This window comes from Diachasma alloeum, unplaced genomic scaffold (genome assembly GCF_001412515.2).
Source record: "Diachasma alloeum isolate Michigan unplaced genomic scaffold, Dall2.0 Dall_scaffold_00277, whole genome shotgun sequence".
Lineage (NCBI taxonomy): Eukaryota > Metazoa > Arthropoda > Insecta > Hymenoptera > Braconidae > Diachasma > Diachasma alloeum.
In genome coordinates this window covers 1,091,147-1,114,596 of record NW_021680416.1, presented here as the reverse complement: position 1 = coordinate 1,114,596, position 23,450 = coordinate 1,091,147, and the positions used below count along the sequence as shown (strand labels likewise).

The 23,450-nt window shown below is 35.1% G+C and overlaps 1 protein-coding gene across 7 annotated transcripts in view; it reads right to left on the bottom strand.

The window, feature by feature from the left end:
• The window catches only part of LOC107038109 (centrosomin), a 50,923-nt gene that overhangs the window by 1,221 nt on the left and 26,252 nt on the right, over window positions 1-23,450 (bottom strand). For 3 of the 7 annotated variants that reach the window (XM_015257011.1, XM_015257006.1, XM_015257007.2), the window contains exons 3-10: window positions 15,870-16,072; window positions 14,918-15,089; window positions 13,456-14,222; window positions 10,371-10,724; window positions 6,487-6,594; window positions 2,548-4,428; window positions 1,284-1,512; window positions 1,176-1,190 (exon numbers count right to left, since the gene is read on the bottom strand). In XM_015257011.1, coding sequence (XP_015112497.1) covers window positions 1,176-1,190; window positions 1,284-1,512; window positions 2,548-4,428; window positions 6,487-6,594; window positions 10,371-10,724; window positions 13,456-14,222; window positions 14,918-15,089; window positions 15,870-16,072 — 3,729 coding nt within the window. Of the gene's footprint in view, window positions 1-1,159; window positions 1,191-1,283; window positions 1,513-2,547; window positions 4,429-6,486; window positions 6,595-10,370; window positions 10,725-13,455; window positions 14,223-14,917; window positions 15,090-15,869; window positions 16,073-18,998; window positions 19,240-23,450 lie in introns of those variants that run through there. The other 4 variants (XM_015257012.1, XM_015257013.2, XM_015257008.2 and 1 more) reach the window with 4 other exon arrangements.

The following is a 23,450-nucleotide window of genomic DNA, read 5'->3' as shown; positions in this document are numbered from 1 at the left end:
TTGCATATAGTACAGTAATTTTTACTAATTAATTAGCGATATGCTTCCGAATGGTTATTTTGCACATAATTTCCTTTTATCATGAGTAATTCATTGTTTATTTAATTTTATTAAATTGAATATGATTTCTTTATAACTAATTTTGTCAGATTTTCAAGTTAGTTGAATGTTATCATCATCATTATTCTTATTATCCCTTTCTTCTATACAACCGATTGTCTTTTTGACAGTTCTATCTCTCCCCTCAGCCCTTCGATAAAATGTTAATAGAAAAATTTCTTTTACAAATGCTTGAATGAATTTGAAACATCACATTTGAAGAAACCGTCAAAAAGCTCACTTTCAGGGAAATTCATGAAAAATTTTAAATTTTCAACAATCATCATAAAAATTAAATCAACTAATATAGCTATCGTTCATTTTTTAACTTCGACTTAATGGCATTAAAACAAACATTTTAAGTTATGATTGAATTCACTTGAAGCATGATATTCAAAGATATCCCCGGAATTCTGATTTTCAAAAAATACAAAATTTTCGCAAATTTTCAAATAAATCAAAATAACGATTATTGCTATCGCCTTCATCTTCGAACTCGGTCACAAGGACATCCAAACAAATTTTTTAAGCCATCATTCAATCAATTCAGAACCTTTTTTTTTAGTTTGCGTGGGACAAGCGAATTTCGAAAAAATTAAAGAATTTAAAAAAATACACGATGAATTAAATTTTAATTAGTGGCGATCGATAGGGCTGAACAATTCCCTCCATTCATTAGCGAACAATTGAAGAAAAACTTTGTTACATACGTACACACCAAAAAATCCAAAACTGAAATTTAAACGATTACAAAGCGTCCATCCGGAAGCGAAAAATAGTCAATTCTCGAATGACAAAATTTACTCTAGACTTGTCTTTCCTCTTTTTTACCACTTAACTACTAAAATTACTTCGAATGAACATGATGAATTATTTTCAATGGCAATGATTGTCTTTAAAAAATGATGAATCGAATGGGTCAATGCACATTAATGAATAAATGCATATCGATGTGTTCTCAATGATAATGAAAGACGAATTTTGATTGTGATGTGTTGCATTAATCGAATGAATTGCATTCTTATGACAATCGAGTACCAAAAAGCGAATAAAACTCAACTGTTTGAGATACATACTATAATTATGGCCACCTATAAATAATAAACAAAGTAGATTAATCAAAAAATCATTCACAGTTGACTTTGAATGTTGACAATAATCAAGTGAGAGAGAAGAAGAATTACCTTCAAGGTGTAGCGGGCTCTCCCTGTCTAGATCCCGCAGTCCTCGATTGTTGCAGTTCTCGTCATCGCTCAGTAGATTTGTCATGGACTCAGTAATTTTTAAGGTATCTTTGAGGGGTCTCGTTGTTGACACTGCTGCATCACTCTCGATACCGAGGTCTGGAGAACAACTGGATTTACTGCGACCAGTTGATGGTGGGTAATTCAATGGATGCCAATACTGAGAGCCCTGAGGACAATAAATGAGAATTTCAACTTAAAGAAAAAGTGGGAAATTGCTTTTATATTAATATAGTATAGTTTTTTTGTTAATAAATTAGAAATATACTTCCGAACGGTCATTTTGAACGTCATCTGCTTCTATAGTATATAATTCAACGTTTCATTTAATTTGATTAAATTCAATGAAATTTCTTCTTTAATCAATTGTGTTATATTTTTAATTTAGTTTAATAGCTGATAAAATTTCAAATATGAAGTAATATATATCTATGCCACGCATCTATCACTGAATGAATTTAGAGCATGATATCCAAAGATATCCTCGGAATTGTAATTTTTATAATATAAATTTTTTGAAAATTATTCTAAAAATCAAAACAACAATTACAGATTCACAACATTTTTTTAGTTATGGTGGGAACATTGATATAAAAAATCAAAAGTTGAAAAACATAATATATGGATTAAATTTTAATTGATGTCGATGGATGGAGCTCAACAATACCTTCATTCGAAAACAAATGGTTCGATTCCATCAATTTATTTGCAAATAGTTGAAAAAAAAGTTTTTAAACATCTAGAAAGGGCATATTCGTACTTTTTGGATTATAATAGGCCGATATACCGCAAAAAATCCGAAACTTAAATTTGAACGATTGCAATGCTTCCATTCTGAAGCAACAAAAATGCATCAAATGTTCCACAAACAGAACAAATCCAGAACACGAAGATCAAGAACGCCCGCCCCGGACCGACATTGGATCGTCTTTTTGTTCGACTGTTCTGGATGTTCCAGAACATTCTTATTGATGAAATAGTTTAGTTTTTCATGAATATCTGATAGTTTAAGACAGCCATCAAAATTTTTACAGATATCTTCTCACTTCAGTCGTTAATTCAAAGACAATTAACAAAAAATCATTCAAAAATTGACGACTCACGATAACTCATCCTTCTATTTCCTCATCCCTCAATTTCCCCTGCATTTCCTATAAAAAATCGCGAAACCCCTGACAGAAGCCTAAAAAAATGATAAACTCACATTAAAATGGAATTCCTGCATCAAATCATCGCACGTCTGCTTGAGTCCCCCATCAGCAGGAATAGAAGAGATCCCGCTAGAGCTCGGAGCAGAATCACTGGTCTCACAAACCACCACCTGCCTCCTCAGCTCCTTATTAGCAGCCTCCAGCTCCTGCATCCGGCCCCTCTGCGAGTCGTTGATCATGTTCAAATCCGCCACCTCCTTCTCAAACTTCTCCTTCAGAGACTTGAAGCTGGCATCGAACCTGGCCTCGGCCTTCCTGATCTCCTGCTCCAGCCTGAGCTTGTCATTCGTCAGCTTCGTGTTTTCCACCAGCACTTGGCTCTGCGAAAGTGTCAGCCTATCCAGCTCCTTCGTCAGCATGGAGACACTGGCCCTGGCCCCCTCGTTGTCCTCCTCCAGCTTCTTAACCCTCAACCGCAGTCCCTCATTCTCAATATTCAGCCCCATCACCACCTCCGCAGTCTTCCTCTCGTTATTCTCCTTGTACTGCATCAGCTCTGACTTCTGCTTAGCAATCTCCATCGCCATGTTCTCGACATCAACAATCTTCTTCTCCAACTGCGCCTTCCTCACACTATTCTGCTTGCTCTCCTTCTTAATCAAACTCTCCTGCATCTTCCTGTCGAAGGAGCCCTGCAGCTTGTCGCAGAAGCTCTGGGACTTCTCGATCTTCAGAATGATGGGCTTGAGCTTCTCATCGACGTCACTCATGGGAGACCTCCTCAGCAAGTCGTTCCTGAGGTCCATCAGCTCAGCATACACCGAATTATTCGTCTCCTTGAGCTCCTGGAGATGATGGGACGAGTCAATCTCATTGAGATCACTCTGATACGTCTTGTGATAGGGAACGTAGTCCACCGAGTCCTCAGAGTCACTGAAGTTCTTCGAGTACTTGGTGTACCTCGACCTCGAGGACTTCTCGGGCATCTCCTGGAGACCGATTCTCGCCAGGGAGACACTTCTGTCGGGCTCTGAGAAGGCCTCCGAGTCTGACTTCTCGTCCATCAGGTTCGATCTGCTGCGTTTCAAGTCCCTGCACGTGCAGAGGTCCTCCAGGGTGAGCTCCCTCTTCGAGAAGGTGTTTACACCCTCCAGGGCTTGGACGAAGTCCTCAGAGAGGATTCTAGAGCCCACCAGAACGTCCAGGACCATTCGCTTGTACTCGTCGTTGATGGAGTAGTTGGAGCTCTTCAGCATCTCCTTCATGAACTTCACCAGGGACTTCAGGTGCCCGCGCAGGAGTTCACAGTATTCTCGGGATTTTTCTGACTCGAAGCCGTTGGAGTCCTCGCTGTCAATGTCCGTTTTGGAGATTAATTTCAGCCATTTCAGGTACTCCACTTCCTTCTCGAGGTCGTTCTTCTGGAGGAGAAGCTTCTGGACGTTGTCGGTCAGGGTTTTTAGGTTCGGGAGGGACTGGTTCGAGTAGTTCAAGTGGACGAGGTCCTCTGTGAACTTCACCTCGATCCCAATGTCGTTCAGCTCCTTTAGGAGGAGCTCCAGGTGGGGGTTCACGAGGTCCTGGTGGGACTCTGATTTGTTTCGACTTCGATCGTGCGACTGGTTCGTCATGTGGTTGTGCAGCTTCGCTATCTCTTTGTTCTTAGACCACAGCTCGGTGTTCACCAGCTTCTGGAGGTTCTGGGTCTTTATCTGGAGGTCTTTCGACAACTGCTCGATCTTTTGGTTCTTCTCCTCGATCTCCCGGGTCTTCGAGAGCAGCTGTTGCTCGAGCTCGGGGGGAGGCACTGGGGCACTCGACGTCATGAGCTTGAGCTCGTTCTCTTTGCCCGCCAGCTCACGTTTTATCTCGTCACGCTCCAGTTCTAGGTAGTCTATTCTTCGTTGTTTATCGGCTATTTGGTCGTGCAGCTCCTGGAAGGATTTGTTGATTAGTGGTGGATGCGGCTCGATGGCTTCGTGCGTTTGTGGGCGAGGTGATTGGGAGGAGTGAACGGGTATTTTTAGATTGGGGGCCTGCGATTGCGGAGGTTCTCGGGTTTTAAGTGGTATGTGCCAATGGGTCTGACGTTTTTGTCATTAAGTTATCTGGGGCAGGGGGAATTTAGGGAAATCAGGATGAACTTTTTCGGGAAAATTTTGTTAAGAATATCCAAGGGTCTTTTACAGCTTGGTGCAGGTCACAGCATAGATTCAAGAATTTTCAATCATCAAATTTGTCAATTAAATTGCGTGAGAAAAATTTGAAAACAATCATGATTATTCAGCGTCATTCCAATTACAATTTGCACAGAATTATTATTTTTTTAATATTCACTGTTTATAAATAAATAATTGAAATTATTTAAGTTTTTAGAAACCTTAGTTTTGTAGGGATGAACCCGATTTCTGATATAATTCTGAGTATGAATAAATTTGTTAGGATTCTGGACCAATGATTTTTAGGGTGGGAAATTGATTGTGTTTACATTATTTATAGAAAATGCTCGTAATTGTTAAAAATTGTAATTTTTTAACTATTTCATCAATCTTTCTCCAAAAGTAAACTTTCTATTTTTTTTTAAGATTTTTTGGAAATAGTTGATATCCTTAACTACAAAAAAGATCTGTTCAAAGAACAATTCTTTCCCTTTGTGAAGAGCCCAAACTGAGCTCAATTGATAAATTTGTTTCTGAGTTATGAACAATTTTAAAAAAGTCTAGTGTCCATTTTACCCCACCCTCCCCTAGTAACTCATTCTCAATGGCGTTATGAGGGTCACAGTAAGGGTCAGAATCAGGGGCGACTCCTGCATTTCTAAAGCTCCGTATTTTTTTATTTATTATGTAGAAGACACTCTTTGGAAATATTCAGTTTTTTCTCTACTTTTTTTGATTCTACAATCATAATTTTACAGATATCTGCGCAATGTAAAACTTAATGAAAATAGTGATATATTTTAGATTCTGAAAATGGGTTCGAAGTTTAAAACCCGGCCGGGTAGAATGGTGACATGACCATTTAAGGCGCGGGTGTACTATCTTGCGAGTGTTAATCTCGATGTTTTTTTTTCATCTTTTGTCATCTGAAATTGTCAATTAAGTCCTGCATCATGCAGAAGTTTTGAAAAATTATGAATGAATAAGCAAAAAAAGTAGAAAAAATTCTCAAATTTTTCAAAGAACATTTTTAATTTATATTTAGAATAAGTTGAATAACAAGAAATTGAAAAATGTATCTGATTTACGCTGAGAAATGGCGGCCTGTCACCCAATATCATGCAGGGGGAAGACTGATTTCGTAAATCTTTTCCCACACTGCACAGAGACATTTATTACGGAAAAGGCTCTTTGAAAAAAGTTGTAATATTTTGGAGAATTTTTTAATCACACTTTTATCACATAAAAATGGCAGATGACTACATATCACTGTTTTTAAAATTTAGATACCTAGCTGTCATTTCCCATGAGGAGTTAGTGTTTTGTTATCCACCATGGAAAATGACAGCTAATAGATAATTTGCCACGGCGAATCAGATATTTGTAATTTCCACTTTTTTCAACCCATTCTAAATCTCAATTAAAAACGCTCTTTGAAAAAGTTCAGAATGTTTTCTATTTTTTTTTATCATTCTACCATAATTTTTGGGAATTTCTACATGATGTACCACTCAGTTGACAGTTTTGGATTACGAAAGATAAAAAAAATCCAGATAACATTCGAAAGATAGTACACCCGGGCCTTAAACCATTTAGTCTTGATCATCATCGCAGCATGCCCCAACCGGGTCGAAGCGATGCAAAATAACGATAAAAAAAATATATAAGTGAAAATGGAAAAAGAATCGAGCTAAAGTTGGAAAGAAGACAAAAAGATCAGATTCGGCTAATTGGACTTTTCTAATAAAAATTTGAATAGAAGGGGATAAATAAAAGGTAGAAGAGACTTCAAGAATAATTTAATAACTGTTTACAAATAATATTTGTCTTTACCTCTGACTCATCGTGTATTTGTTTTTCAAGTCGATTTTTCTCAGCTTTGATCATGTCGATTTCGTCTCTGAGGTCGTTTATCTTGATTTCCATTTCCTCGAAACGCTGCTGAAGTACATAAAAACAAACAAAATTTCAACAGTCAATAAAACTCGAAAGCAAGGAATCAACAGATTGAGATATTGAAACATTGGATTTTATTGAATACTCTAGTGTCAGTTTACAGAATAGCGTGAGAATTACAGAATGATTTGGTGAGAGGTGTTCGAGAAAGGATTATTTATTTTTTCTTAGCCCAGGGTCTTGGAGGCACTAGTGTGACAACAACTGGCTCCTAAAAAATAAATTTCCAGTCACTCGTTTCATCAAATAACAATTCGAGGGAGTGAAACCCCATCGCATTTATTTCCGCACGATTTATCTTCGGTTTTATTTACGCAATATTTCGCTTTGAGTGTTTATGATGGCCCAAGGAGAGACAAAAATTTGAATACCGAAATACATCTTTTGTCATTGAGAATTTCGAAAGCGTCGCGTCACTCGTACCTACCTCCATTCGCAGTGTTAAACACAAACAGGAGAGCATTATTCACTAAATTCTTTCGGCCAGTGGATAAGAACAATATTTAATCAAAAATAAGTGCTTATCGATTGCCTAAACACCATCGAGCAGTTCACAAGACATTCAATCGTTTTTGCTCCTTTATAAAAAAAAAACGTGAAGAAATTCAATTTCTGCGACTATTTCGAATCGAAATAACGAAGAAAAAACAATTTTCTCTCGTTATTACACACATTATCGACAGTACTTGATGACAAAACCCTCAAAAATGATCAAGAGTTTCTGAATATTCATGAACAGGATAGTATAATGCGCTAATTGTTTTCCAGCCAGTGGATAACAACAATATTTAATGAAAAAATAATTGATTATCGATTTCCTAAACATCATCGAAGAAGTTACAAGACATTCAATCATTTTGACTTCTTTACAAAAAACGAACACGTGAAGAAATTCAATTTCGACTCGAAATAACGAAGAAAAAATAATTTTCTCTCGTTATTGCACTCATTATCCATAATTGATGACAAAAACCTCAAGACTAATCAAAAGCTCGTGAATATTCATAAACATAAGAGTATTGTTTATGAAATTCTTTCAGCCAGCGGACAAGAACTATATTTAGTAAAAAAAATTGACAAAATAATTGATAAATAAAAAAAGAAAATGTGAAGAAGTTGCATTTTTTGACTATTTCAACTAGAAATAACGATGAAAAAAGATTTTCTCTCGTTACTACACTTATTATCATCAATAATTGATGACAAAGACCACAAGAGTAGTCAAAAGTTCGTGATTATTCATAAACAGCAATCAAAAGTAATCGTTTATCGAGTTTATTAATCCCACCGAACAATTCCCGAAATATTCAATCGTTTTTACTCCTTCATAAAACAAGAAAACGTGAAGAAATTAAATTCTGAGACTATTTGGACTCGAAATGAGGAAGAGCAAATGATTTTCTCTTGTTATTACACTCATTATCATCAGTTATCAACGATAAAACCCCAAAACATAATCAACAGTTCGTAAATATTTGATGGGACGAGTGTGAAAGTGCACGACGCAGAGTAAACTGGGTAGAATGAATATTCGTGAGGCCTGAGGAGCCGTGGAACGTCCCATACTCCCCACCTATTATTAGCATTTCGAGCAAAGGCATCTTCAACACCCCGAATCTCACATGTTGGCTCTCTCTTATTCTACCGAAATGACGAACAGGAAATTGAGAAATAAAACAGCCAAGGGGTTGAATTATGGAATTGATCTGTTTTCGCAGCCGATTTAATCCTCTGTTTTTCGAGATAATCGACGTCTCGGGCTCGGAATAATGTGTCTAACAATCACTATAAATGTTCATTCACAGTAAATCTTGATAAAAAAATAAATAAAATGGTAAAAATTTCGTTTTAGTGGAAGCACTGATGAGTAGAAGCTATCATGCATTTTTGTCAAAATAAAAAGGAAAAAGAAGAGTTATTCTGAAATTTCAACACTCCGGATTTATTTACTTTTCAATGTTTAAATCATAATATTACCTCACATTTGTAAAATTATCTCGAAACTGAATCGATTAAAAGGAAAATATCAAAAGAAATTTTTTGTAGAAAATTTGGTCAGTTACAAGAAAATTTATCTGATATTTTTGGCTAAAGTCATCAGTTTCTGAGCTAATTACATATTTAAGATGACATAATTAATGAAGAGTTATTGTTGAACATAATATTGTTTTTTATTTGTGCAATTATCTAGAAAATTGATCGTTTTAAAACAAAATATCATAAGACTTTTTTGTCTGAAATTTTGTCAGCTACAAGAAAGATATTATGATATTTTTGGCTAAAGTCATCAGTTTCTGAAATAATTACGTAATTGAGAAGACGGAAGTGATGAAGAGTGACTGTTAACCATAATATTGCTTATTATTGCTAAATAACACCAAACAATTATTATAACAAACAATTATTTTAATTTGTTACAGTATTTTGGTTTGTTATTTTCAATTATCTCAGAAATGAGTCATTTTAAGACTCAGGCACGAAATAATATGCGTGACAGTCAGTATAAATGTTCATCCGCAGTAAATCTTTGTAAAAAAATCGGTAAAATTGTAAACATTTTGTCTTATTGGAAGCCCCAATGAGTAGAAGCTATTACGCAGTTTTGTCAAAGTAAAAAAGAGAGGAGAAGAAGAGTTAATCTGAAAATAAAGAAAAAAAAACAGCTTTCAACACGGATGGACCCAGAGACACTCCAGATTTATTCATTTTTCAATATTTAGTTCATAATATTACCTGTTATTTGTGCAATAATCTCAAGAATGAATTGCAATGAAGCAATATTGCCATAAAGCAAAATATCAAAACATTTTTTGTAGGAAATTTTGTCAGTTACAAAATAATTCGTTTGATATTTTTGGCTAAAGTCATCAGTTCCTGAGATAGTAACATAATTAAGAAGACGGAAGTGGTGAAGAGTGTTTGTTGAACATAATATTGCTTGTTATCTCTAGAATTATCTCAGGAATGAGTCATTTTTTGTTTTTTAGGAAATTTTGTTAGCTACCGAGACGATTTTACGATTATGTTAAATAAAGTTATTAGTTTCTGAGATATTTATTGAAGATGAAGTGGTGAAAAGTAATTCGTTAAACATGATAATTTTTGTTTGTGTAATTATTTTAGAAATGACTGGTTTTCAGGAAAAATGTCAAGACATTTTTTGTAAGAAATTTTCCCACAAGTTCTCCTGACATTTTTTAAAGATAATTACGTAATGAGAAAGGAATAAATGAAATTCAGAAATAAAACAGCCAAGATGTTGAATTATGGAATTGATCTGTTTTCGCAGTTGATTTAATCCTTTCTTTTTCGAGGTGATCGATGTCTCGGGCATGAAATAATACGTGTAACAGTCAGTATAAATGTTCATTCGCAGTAATCTTTACAAAAAAAAACAGGTAAAATTGTAAAAATTTTGTCTTATTGGAAGCACCGATGAGTAGAAGCTATCATGCAGTGTTGTCAAAGCAAAGAGGAAGAAGAAGAAGAGTTATTCTGAAAATAAAGAGAAAAAATAACGGCTTTCAGCGCTGATGGACCAAGGGACACTTCAGATTCATTAATTCTTCAATGTTTAATTCAATTCAATCGAGTTTACAACATTATGAAACTAGATTATAATCGGTTAATCGTTAATTAAGCATCTAGTGATAATTAATTTCGTCTTTTTAGAATGAGGTATGACAGGGTTAATGTCATGAGAGTAATGAGAGTGTTGTTCCTTTCCGAAAAAAATGGAAAGCATTTGATAATTTACCGACCTGACTCGACGATTTCTTCTCCAGTGAATCGTCGTCCATCTCCAGGGTTAAATTTCGCTTCACTGAGGACAACTGGGCATTTCTCTTGGTTCTTGATTCAGACTCTTTGAGCTTATTGGTCTCCAACTTCAACTCTTCTATCTTTTTGTCCTTCTTGCTGAGCTTTTGCTCGAGGTGTTTCGTACGGCCCACGAATTCCTGGATCATTCTGAGGGCTTTGTTATGGTCTGTTTGCACTTTTTTCAGATCTCGTTGGGTGGCTTCCGCGGTCTCTTGAACGTTGCAGAGTTTCAACATCAGTTGCTTCTTGGTTTCTTCTTGGTCTTTCAGCTTACGATCTCTCTCTTCGAGTTCCTGAGGAAAGGTCAAGGGTAATTGATCAGTTTTAACAATATTCTTTGTTAGTTGAAGTGATTTTGGGGGGAACGGGGGATGGCCTAGGCAATTTTTGATATTTTTCTGGACTTTAAATTGGGTTTTTGCATGATTTTTATTAATTTAATAAAGTAATGTTTAGACAGACTTCTTGGATATTTTTATGGAGTGAGACTTCCACTGAAATGTGACAGATAGTTAGTGAAAATTCATAAATTCATGAAAAAAACGCGAGAAATTGTGAATTTTAGTTCAATTATTTAATGAAAATGAAGATAAATCAGGAAAATTCAGGTAAATTTATTCTTGAATTTTCGGTTAATTGGAAATACAGCTTCATTTTGTACTCAATACGACAATTAGATGAAAAATATTAGTTACGTATTCTTTTCTGAAATTTTCGGTACATTTTTCGGTAATTTTGATCAAGCGACAGTTACACTGAAATTTCAAAGAAATTCGTCATTTAAAATTCACGTATTGATGAAAAATCTACAGAAATAGCGAATTTCAACTAAATTATTCCATGAAAATGAATATAAATCAAGAAAATTCAGCTCAATTTGGTACTGAATACAACAATCGAATGAAAGATATCAATGCATATTTTTTTCATTCGAAAAACGATTAAAAACCAAGAAATGACACCCAATTAACAAAAACATTCCATTGCAGACGTTTTTAATTCCCTATAACGCACTGAATTTTCATCATTCACCTAAACAAAAAAATACGTGTCTCATCTTTTAATATTTTTTAACTCGAGTAAATAAATTTAATGCAAAACCCCAATTATTCAAATGGTGAGTCATTCTATGGAAAATGTGAAGAGACGTTTTTTGTGGTGATTAATTTATTCCGCTCCGAAAATGTCTTTTAGTTCTTCCTCCTGCACGTAATTGTTCACTAAATTAATCTAGAACCGACAACATTTTTAAAATGGACTGATAATAAGGCAAGTTTTCACATTTCGTTCGATATTGACCGAAACATATTAAATTTGTTTTTCTCATCTCATTGAAAAATTCAATTATTACAATGTCAAAATATATTTTCATCTGAAATAACTCGTCCCAGTGATAAACATCAAAATATGCTGTTAAATATATGAGACTTAATTCCAGGAGCAACGACAAAATGTGAATATCGTAAAATGTCGTTTGATGGCGTATGCCTTCATCCTGAAAGTCATTTCATATTAATATCTTCGGTTTAAATAACGTGATCTGCCTAGCGAAGTTCTTTAAAGATCCATGAATCAAAGCAGCTGAAAAGTCTATGCTAACGAGTGCAATAAACTGTTTCCCTTTCCTCGAATGTTAGAAAAACCATAAATTACCGTCGTGAAGTCGTAACTTGAAACTTTGGATTATTTTAAGAATGAAGGGGAACCATTTCTCTTCATTTCCAAACAAAAATTATTCCAAACTGTCCAATGGAACTCGAGAGAAACTCCAATTTCTCATGTTACATCGAAAATAGCTGAATTTTCAGGCCAAAAATGCGAATAAAAAAGCAATAATATGATGAGTGCATTCGTCTTATGAAAGTTTTCAATGAAAACATGAACATTGAAGAATACATTTGCCAAATTTTCCTGATTTTTATTACTTTTCAATTGTGAAAGTCCTTGAAATATGAGGGGAAATTATAATATAATAAAAAATTTATCCAAAAATTACAGCCAAAGATTTTTTTTAACAGTGCGCAGACGAATAGTTCAGTAATACTTCATATAATGTAACAATTTTTAAATGATAAATTTGATTATAGTAATAAGTAAAAACAATTAACAAGAGCCAACGAATTTGTTCATTGAATAACATAATGTAATGTGAAAATTGTGAATTTTAGTTCAATTATTTCTTGAGAATGAATATAAACCAGGAAAATTCAGGAGCACTGTCAGAAAAAACTTGAAATTTCAGAAACAGTTTACTAGTAATTTTCCAGAGAGTAATATTGAATTCGATTTAGAGGGAAAAGTCATGAAATTGAAAATTTCACAGAGAGTTCAATGGAATTACAAATTTTTCTGTAGCGAGAAGACGGGAACTCTCCGGCTTACTTGAATTTTCAACGAAAATATAAGTATTGAGTTTCAAATTACGTCGAATTTGCAATTAATTGATAATCAAGAATATCTTCATCCACACTTTCGTAATTTCTAATCATTTTCATGGAATAATTGCACTGAAACTCTTATTTTCCATTGATTTTTCCCAAAAATTTTGAATTTTCAACAATGGAATTCCCCAAAATTTTAGTGAAACTTCAATGTGACGGAAATTCCCAAGAAATTTTAGTGAATCTTCAATGTGACGAAAATTTCCACGAAATAAACCGAAAATATCAGTCAAAATATTTCAATACTGTAAACACCTTCTTGAATTTGCGATTGACAGTCCCTCTGAAATTCCGAGGAATTGTCATTTAACCCCTCACGACTCTTCAACTACCTCAGGGGCCTTTGTATTACCAATCGCGTATTATCTGCTGAATACGACTCGAATTCGATTATTTCTAATGAATACAAAAATATGAAACCGGTATCTAATTCAAGCTACAACATTCCGGATTCCAATTTTGTTCGTCCGATCAAGTTATTCTTTCTCGATTTGAAAATAATAAATTTTGCAATCAATCGTTCACATTCGCATGAGGGGTTAAAATTCACAATTTCCAAAAAAACTGCAACTGATCCACAAACCTTCACCAACTCCCTGACCTCCTTCTCCTCCCCCGAATTCATCTGCATGATTCCCCTGGCTCTGCAGTCCCAATCGAACGGACTGGTGCATTTGCTCGGACTAGTGACACCAGACGCCTGTCCCGACCTCTGCCCCGACCTCACCCCCTGGGATGAATCATCATAAGTGATTGGACTGCCAGGTGGTGACAGCCTCCTCACGATATTGTTCTCAGACTGGTTCAAGAGTGCTCTATGCTTATTATTCAGATCGGTGAGTGCATCGTCTCTGGACTTGACCGAAGTCCTGAGCTGATCGATCTGCTTCTTCCTCTTCTCCGCGACCTCAGCGAGTTCATCGCAGGCTCGACACTTCTCCTCCAACAGTGCGATCTTCTCCCGGATCAAGCGATCCTTCTCAGCCAATTCACTCTTAAACTGTTGGACTGCACTCTCACGCCTCAAGCCCTCCTCCTCCAGTTCCTTGATCCTCCCCCTGAGCTCCTCGATGTCGCTGTCACGAGCAGCCGTCAACTTCTCTCGATTCCTCACTTCCGCCTCCAGTCGAATCCTCAAGGCATCTCTCTCCGTCTCCAACTCCTGCGCCCAGGACCTCTCATCCTCGAGGCTCGCTGACAACTGCTTAACTTCCACCTCGAGACTCTCCACTAGCTCCTCCATCTGGATCAGCTTCTCCTTGTTCTCCAAGGCTGACTCCGGGGTGATACCGAAGGCCTCTTTGTAGTACATCGAGGGCTCTAGCAGCTTCTCTTTGTAATCTGATAGTTCTGCAATTACAGAGAGACAAAATTTTGTAGTTTTCAGTAACATTCTCTGTAGGGTAGGGTAAACAGGTCAATCTCATGACCTTTATTTTGACCCTCGTGAACCTTATTCTCATCCTCATGACCCATATTCTGACCCTTGTGACCCTTATTCTGATCCTTGTGACCCTTAATCTGACCTTTGTAACCCTTATTCTAACCCTCACGACCCTTATTTTAATCCTCGTGACCCTTATTTTGATCCTCGTGAACCTTATTCTGACCCTTATGACCCTCATTTTGATCCTTGTGAACCTTATTGACCCTCATGACCTTTATTTTGACCCTCATGACCCTTATTTTGACCCTCGTGAACCTCATTCTAACCCTTATGACCCTTAATTTTGAAGTCAATTTCAAGTACCAAATTTTCATCACCAGAAGTAGATTTGGATTTTTATAATATAGAGAGATTCAATGGAAATAAGTAGGTCTTTGGTACTGATTTTCGGAGATTTTCTTTCTAAAAGTATGTAATAATTTTCTTATTCTCAGGACAATGCCCTTTAGAATCTTAAAATCAGTAACTTGGCTCTGAAAACTAGAAACTTCTTTTCTCTGTGTGGATGACGTTTGAGGTTTTCAAATAATTAAGTGGATGAAGAATCCACTTTCAAGTAGTTAAGTGGAGTGGTGAATGGGGTGGGGGAGGGAGGTACCTTGTTCGAGCTCTTCTATTCTTCGCCGTTCGGCCTCTAAGGACTCCTGGTATTGAGCTTGATTGCGAGCCGCTGCTTCTTTTTGCTCTTCGTGCAGTTGAAAGGCTTTCGCCGCTTGACTGAGGAGTTCCTGCTTCTCAATCAGATCTTTCTTCAGGGATTCAAGTTCAACCTGGAGGGGTAAACAGATTGAAGGCGTTGAGCACTTGTGCCTCATTGAGGGTGTTTATTCAATTAGAATTTGTATCATTTTTTATTAGTTAATTGATGCAACCAGGGATAGCCATATCCATAAATTATAATTAGGTAGCGCAGTGGTAAAACGGTTCAAGTCGACTTATCTCCCAGTTAAGTTTTTGAGGAATATTTCCGAATCTAAGAATTATAGCGAAATTTTCGTAATTACATTTGTTGTAGCTCTCAATCGGCTCTACAAAAAAGGTTGTAACAAAATTTTACTATCTCCGTTAGATTCCGAGATATTCATTGAAAACTGGTCAATTGTCAAAATTGACTTGTACCGTTTTACCACTTCGCTACTGAATTACTGTTAAATTATTAAGTAGTAAATCAGATAACAACACTTGTAAATTTTTATTATTGAAGTAATCATCAATTTAAATAGTCAAATTTCGAATTATTCATTAATCAGTAATTGAGAATGAAAGATTGACGATTATTTGGATAGTCGGAAATCCCTTATAAGAAATTTAATATTATCTACTTAATAGAAAATTTATAGTTCCAAATTTTTAATATTTAATTCATCATCAATTGGAAATTTAGATTATCAAATATTTCACTACTTTTTAATTTAAATTAGTATATTGAAACCCTGATCAACACGTCATGAACATTTCAAAAAAAGTCAAGTGTCCTTTTTGTGGTGTCCACCCCACCCTCTCCTATGTTAATCTGAAGTAAAATGAACTATTGTGTCACTGAAACTTACGTTAAGCTCAATATTTTTCTTAATCGTATTCTCGTCCGCCGAACTGATGCCCATTTTCTCCTCGAGAAAGTAAACCCGTAATTTGAGATTGAAATTTTCCTTCTGTAATACGCCCAGTTGGTCCTCATAATCTTTGATGGTTCTGCCAGCATGACCCGAGGCAGTCCCATTGGGAACTTTTCCCGGTGATCTTGGATTTGTGCCTGAACAGAAAATGAAAACAATGAATATATTTTCAGAGATGAAGGAGGAGGTTGGCGATTTTTTTGTCTGTAACCTCGGAAATTCGACATTTGTCCAAACGTCAGGTTTAATTGGTCTTAGACTACATTGCAGGGTAGGCGGATCGTAAAAATTGGAAATAATGAGTGGACACTTAAGATTCACGGTGCGAACATCGCGGGGAGATTCGACGATTAAATTAATTGACAAGATTGTGGTTTATCCATGTTAAATTGTCATCAATTTACGCACGTTCGGCCCAGACAAAGGACATACTTCAGATTAAATCAGGAGTGATGTGATCAAATCAAAGCAAATTTGAAATTATTTCGAAGGGGTGCGTACGAAAAAGAAGTTTCAGAGAGAAAAATTTGCATTAGTTAGGAAATTCCACTGGATTTTCATTATTTTTTCGACAGTTCTGTCAGAAAATTTTTACAATTTTTCGACGTATTTTTAAAAATAGAGAATATTTTGTCGAAAAAACATTGATAGATTTTTGTTGAAATATTTTCTACAGAAATTTCTTGGTATAAGTCTCCTAAGTTTTGTTTTCACTAGACTTTTTCCTCCTGTAAAGAAAATTGAATCAAAAAATTGGAGCTAAGATTTTTTTGCAACAAATTTTTCGTTATCACCAGAATTAAATTTTGAAAAAACACTTCATAAAAAAACTCCTTTCCGGTTTTTTTAAAATTTACAACCATTCGAAATATTTTCAAAATAATCTACCACATTATTTATTCAACTTGGGGTTTATTCATGTTAAATTGTCATTAATTTATGCGCTTTATCAGAACATTTTCGCAATTTTTCCACGCGTTTTAAAAAATAGAAAATATTGATTTAAAAAAGAAAATACAGAACTCAATTTTTCTAACAAATCATTCAATTGAGATATTTTTCATAGAAATTTCTCAAGATAAGTTTTCCAAGTTTTCCTTTCACTTGACTTTTTCCTTCTTTCTTTAAAAAATTAAAGCAAAACAACAATAAAACGCAATATCTTTCTGCAACAAATTTGTAGTTATCATCAACAGAATGAAATTGAGAAAAAAAATCACATAAAAAAGCTCTTTTCCCATTTTCATATATAAATTCCCAAGCATTCAAAATATTTTCAAAATGATCTGATACATGTTTTCATTCAACTTCTACTTGGAACTAGAAAAACATAAATGTTAGAAAATCCAAAAATGTTCGTTGACATTTTCCTCGCCCGCACACACTGCCAACTCTCATAAAATCATGTTTTACGATGGCTAAAACTGATAATACTAAGAAAATTAGCTAGAAGTTTCGTTCATTTTCCCCGTAGTCCGTATGAAAACTTATTATTAAATAGTTCTAATTAGTGACCCAATTCACCGTCTCGTGCCTCTATTTCAGGCCCGAACATTCATCTGGCCACCTGTTACGAGGGAAATTAATCACCGGGTCGATGGCAATCTTCGATGCGTCTCCCGGTGTGTGATACTCATGACTGCTCACGTGCCAACTTCGCAGTGATCATCAAAAACCATCCGAGGCGTCCCGACGTATGCACACTTTTTGACCCTTTTGGCCATGTACCAAAGACAATTGTAGCCTGTACGACCTATTATTATTCCTCTTGTTTTTCACGACGCACACGCATTTTCTTTCTATTACCTTTATACGTTACTTCTGAACTCTCTTTTTGATCCTTCGGTGTCAATTCGAAAGTTCACGACTCTTTTGGCTCACAAACGGAAGCCAATGGAGTTAAATTTATTCCAATAAAAGGAATACAAAAAATAATTGGACTTGGCGGTGGAAAGTAAAGAAAGTTTTCATTTTGCTTTCAATGAAAATTGAAAATTGTTGGAGGACGTTTTTTATTAAAAACTTTAAACGATAGCAAAGTTTTTAAAATTTTTTGTTAATCCAATAGTTTTTAAGAGATTGATAAAATAATTTCTTTCAAATTCGTTTACTTATTTCTTTTCAGAACTTGTCAGTAAAATTATTCTTTCAATATCTTCAGAAGAAAAGGTTAAAAAAAATGTAAAAATATATTCTTCATTGAGAATTTCATGGCCAACAAAAAATATACTTCTGGCGTTTTCCACCACATTAAATGTTTTTTAAGATATTTATAAAATATCTTTCAACAGATCTTTTCCTCCATCTTCTTTCCTGAATATTGAAAAAAATATACACGAAAAGGAAATTATGAGAGAATTAGTTTAATAAGAAATTTCGCGGACAATGAAAAAAAACTCTTGTGATATTCTTTATGAACAATTTGATGGCTGACATCAAAATTTTCTTGATGTTTTTGTTTAAATCCACTGGTTTTCAAGAAATTTATAAAATGATTCGATTAAAATTTATCCAGTTATTTCTTTTCAGAAGTTGTCAGCAGAATTTTTTATTTAATATCTGCAGAAGAAAAAGTTCGGGAAGAAATTTAAAAATAAAAAAAAACCGCGAAATAAAATTTTTATTTCGTTTCTTTAGGAAATGAGGAAGACAATTCTTTAGGAAAATACAACTTCCATCAAAAGACTTGAAAAAAATACAGCAATCAATTAAACTAAGTCAGTCAGAGCTCAATGAAAAATCAGTCATTCAGGAAGAAATGTGAAAACACATTCTTCATTGAGAATTAAAAAAAAATCTACTACTGGCGTTTTCCCCTAAATCAAATATTTTCTAAGATATTTATAAAATATCTTTCAACAGATCGTTCCATTCATCTTCTTTCCTGAACGTTTTCCAAAGAAATGATGAAGAGGAAATCATGAAAGGACTATTTCTAAAAGAAATTTCGCGGACAATAAAAGAAACTTTTGATATTTTCTTCAAAACCCATTAGTTCCCGTGACGTACCCAAACCAATTAGTCTTAAAAATTCCATCGAATAAAGTAATTCCATAATTTTACCAAACATGACTTCTACCCTAACGGGTTTATCTTCACCGTCCGATTCTTCACTGACAGTCGAAGATTCAACTCGTGATTTACTACATCCCATAACACGTGAGCCTCTTCCCTCCAGTTACTCCTCATCTCTCATCACCGCAGCACAAAGACTCCCTTTTGATATCTCAATCGCGCAATTTCCTTCTGTTTCCCGCTTCAAATGCCCGTCAAAAGAGCATCTTCAGCGGCCAGAGTAGCACTGCCGCCGAATGGCAACTGGCCTCTCTCTCAGCCAAAAGTCGAAAGCATCCAATCGTTATGTACGTAGCTAGCAGTTTAAAATTAATGTTCAAGTATATTTCGACGAGACGTAGTTGGTAGACGTAACCAGAGTATGAAGTTCAGTTTTTACGAGTGGAGGCTATGTAATCGGAATTTTTTGTCACTGCTGCTACGTTCGCCTCGTGCCGAAAAGTGTCTTTATGTCATTAGGCCCGATAAACCGCGATTCTAACTTTGCTTCGCTCGGTTAGATCGCGGTTTTCGGGCCCAATGGCATAAAATATCGTATATCACACGAAGATAAAAATATTATCTGGCAAATGTGATTATAATAAAGCCATATTCGGCAGATAATATTTTTATTTTATTTTTTTTTATTTTTTTTTATTTTTATTTTTTTATATGATTATAATAAAGCCACATTCGCCAGATAATACGGAAGATTACGGCAATTCAACACAAACTTGGATATCACAAATTTAGTTCAATGTGATTATAATAAAGCCACATTCGCCAGATTAGTATATTTCTAACCTAGGGAGGTAAAATAAAGAACCCTTGCCCACGTGCTTATCAACCTTGCCTTCGGCTCGGCTGCAGAATTATCAGCCGAAAAAAAAAATTATTTCAAATAATTGAGGTTTCAGTTTTATAATTATTACATTTTATTATTATTATTATCATTATTATTCTTATTATTACAGGTATATATATATACTACTGTATCGCCACCGTCCTTCTAACGGCAAATATTATTAAAAACTATCATTATATTTTACTGAAAAGAATTATTATTATTTAAAATAATTGATCGGCTGCAGAATTATCATCCGAGCCGAAGGCAAAGTTGATAAGCACGTGGGCAAGGGTCTTTTATTTTACCTTCCGTGGTTAGAACGCAATTTTTCTGTTCCGGCGTAGGAGCAAAGTCAGATTTCCCTCCCGCGAAGCGGGAGGGAAATGTCACTTTGCTCCCGTCGGAACAGAAAAATACTTTTTTCACACACCTGCACGAAAAGTTCGTACTTTCCTTCCGCTCATCAAAGAGCAAAATACGAACTTTCCTTTGCAGACGAGTTAAAAAATAGCATGTGCACCTCGGGCGGGAAAACATGATTTTCCGCCCTTGACGCACAATATACTATTATCGCCTGATGACATAATATACTGTTTTGTCAATGTCTGGCAAATGTGGCTCAATTTCGTTCAATGTGATGTACGGAAAGCTCAATTTAAACATCGGCTTCATTCGAGAAAACAACATTCAAATTAACGCTGAGGACTGTTGTATTTGATTCAAGTAAATCTATCTCAAGAAAAAATAATTGGTATTCACCGTAAGATCTTATTTATTTGTCATTGGTTCAAGTACATAATACTTGTTCCAAGAAAGAAACATTTCAATAAAACAATTTTTTCCATCGGCGTAGGTGAATCCAAAGAATTCTCTTTATCAAATTTTTTCGCACGTGATTATCTAGGCGCCAGGGATTGACACGAAGTGAGACTGTACAGGAATGAAGAATTTGAAAGAAAAATAATACAAAAAAGGGGTGAAATTCCGGGGGTCAGTGTGATGGGGTATTCGTGACTCACTGGAGTGGAGTCCCAATAGCTTTCAGTTGCAGTTTTAAGTTGCATCTGGCCCCCCCTAGTCTATCGAATACGAGACTCGGGCATGTCTGGGGGCTCGAAAGTATTTATAGATGACACATTTAGGACGAGAATCGGTAGAACTCTCTTTATTTCAGAACCATCCATTTCTCCTCTTCATGAATCCATTTATTTCTGATTGGGGAGTACGGAGAGTCGGGGAAAATTGTATTTTTTGTCGACTGGTTTTTTTTTTTTCCTAAAAATACGTGTAATCGGTTGGTGGTGGGTGGGGGGTGCGGGATGCGCTAGAAATAAATTGGAAGAGTCTACGCCTCCACCCAGTGTTTGGGGGACACTCGAAGACGGGAAAATACGAAGCACGGATTTCCTGTAACTCGAGACATGCTCGGGGACAACTGCAGCATTCTCGGGGGTATTATTAGAATTTTTGAGATTTTCAGTTGAATTTTATCACTTGTTTTTGTTTGGGAATGGTAGTCAAAGGTGAAGTGATAATATAATTTCTGGTTATCTCTTCTAGAAGAGATTTTTTTTTGTTATGAGTCTATCCTGAGGATAGGGCTTCGAGGTGGAAACTGGAAACCGGTCATTAGTGAAATGATTCTACACAATGAGAGAAATAATTTTCAAAACATCTAACGCTGAACGAGTAGATAGCCTGGAGATAATATAGAATATGAAATGAATCTAATTATGTAGAGAGCAGATAAAAAGCGATAAAAATAAAGAAAAACATTTTATAATTGTCTTTTTACCGAACTTATCGAAGTTTTTTTTTCGTTTTTAATTTATTAATAACGTGATTCTCTTTATCATTTGGTACTTATTCGAATGATCATCGTGACCTTTGCCTTGGGAACTTTAAATGTGATTTGTAATCCCCTTGTATCCAAACCTAACACCATAAGATAGAATAAAGAATTGAATTGAATTGAAATGTTCATAATGAACTTTCATCAATAGTCAATAACGCGAGAAATGCGGAGTGGAAATTCCCGTTTTTTTAAATTTCCAATGTATTTTGTTGAACTAAAAGATGAACTTCACGAAGCTTTCTGCTTGACTAATTAGGAATTCTTGATGATTTACGGAAAAATTTCATAGAAACACAGCAAATTCCATGGAAATTTCTTTCAAATTTTTAATTTTTGGCCGATTCTCTTGAAAAATTCTTCACCATATTTACGTGTTTTTAATGGAAAATATTCTATGAACAAAGTCAATACAATTGGATTTTTTAATACAATTTATTTTTGCTTGATGTTTAAAATCATTTTTTAATGAAGTTTTTTTCTTTCATTTTTTAATGAAAAGAGAAGGAAAATAAAATGTCTATGAGATAGTTTCTATTGAAGAAAAATGTGCAGTAAAGCACGGATGAAAAAACTTAATAGAAACCTAGTGAATTCGTTAGAAAATTCTATTGGATTTTTATTGAACTTTCTATTAGTTTTTCACATATTCTTTAGAAATGTTTAATAGAAAATATTTAATAGAAAAAGTAAATAGAATGATTTTTCTGTGTAACTTATTTCATTGAGATATTTTCTATAGAATTTCCCGGCTCAAATTTTCCAAGTTTTTTTGTTTGATTTTCCTGATGAGGAGAAAAGAACAAGAGAATAGAAAAAAACTTAGAAAATTTGAGCCGAGGAAATTCTACAGAAATTACCTGAAGATAATAAGTTATACAGAAAAAGCGAATTCTATTGACTTTTTCTATTGAACATTTCAATAAAATCGGCCAAAAACTAATAGAATTTTCAATAAAAGTTCAATAAACATCCAATAGAATTTTCTATCAAATTCGCTAATTTTTCCTATTAAATTTTTCTGTCTGTGGTTAAAAATGAAATTCAAAATAAAAAAACAAAATGCGATAAATGCATTGAGTAGAAGAATATATGAAAAAAATTAAGATTAAATAGTCTTCAATCCATAAAAGTTACCCAATAAAATTATTCAAAAAACAATTGTAAAAATTCAACAATTGCAACTGATCACACGCATCAATCACTCCATTGATCCAATTATCCAACCCATTGGTTACACCATCACTTTGGCAAACTGCTGATCAGGTCCAAAGTGCGAAGAATATATATCCCCAATAACACAGCTTTGGCGGTGAGCAGAGCTTGTAAGCCTTCGTCTTCCAAGAAGGATGTCACTGAAGGTCCGACGTGCGGCGCCTAGTGCAAATACCTCAGGTCTGCCGATTTGGGGTCGGACGATCAGGTGTCTTTCCTTTACCCCGGTTCTCGTACTTCCCCCGTTAGAAAAGAATTTTCAATACCGACGGAGCCAATGCGATGCTGCATTCGAATCAAGGTCATTGCACTGATGAACTTCAGTTGTCTCGAGGTAAAATTCATCAACTTTTCTACCGTAAAAATTCATTCGCGCTGATAAAATATAAGAGTCGAGGTCAATTACGTGTTCACTGACAATTGAACTTGAATTCACGTTGGAAATTTACTTTGAAAAGGGCCTAAATTAGCGAACCGAATTGATTTATTTTAATAGAGGAATTAATTAGGCAGAAAATTGAGTCGAGTCGAGTCGAGCTATACTATT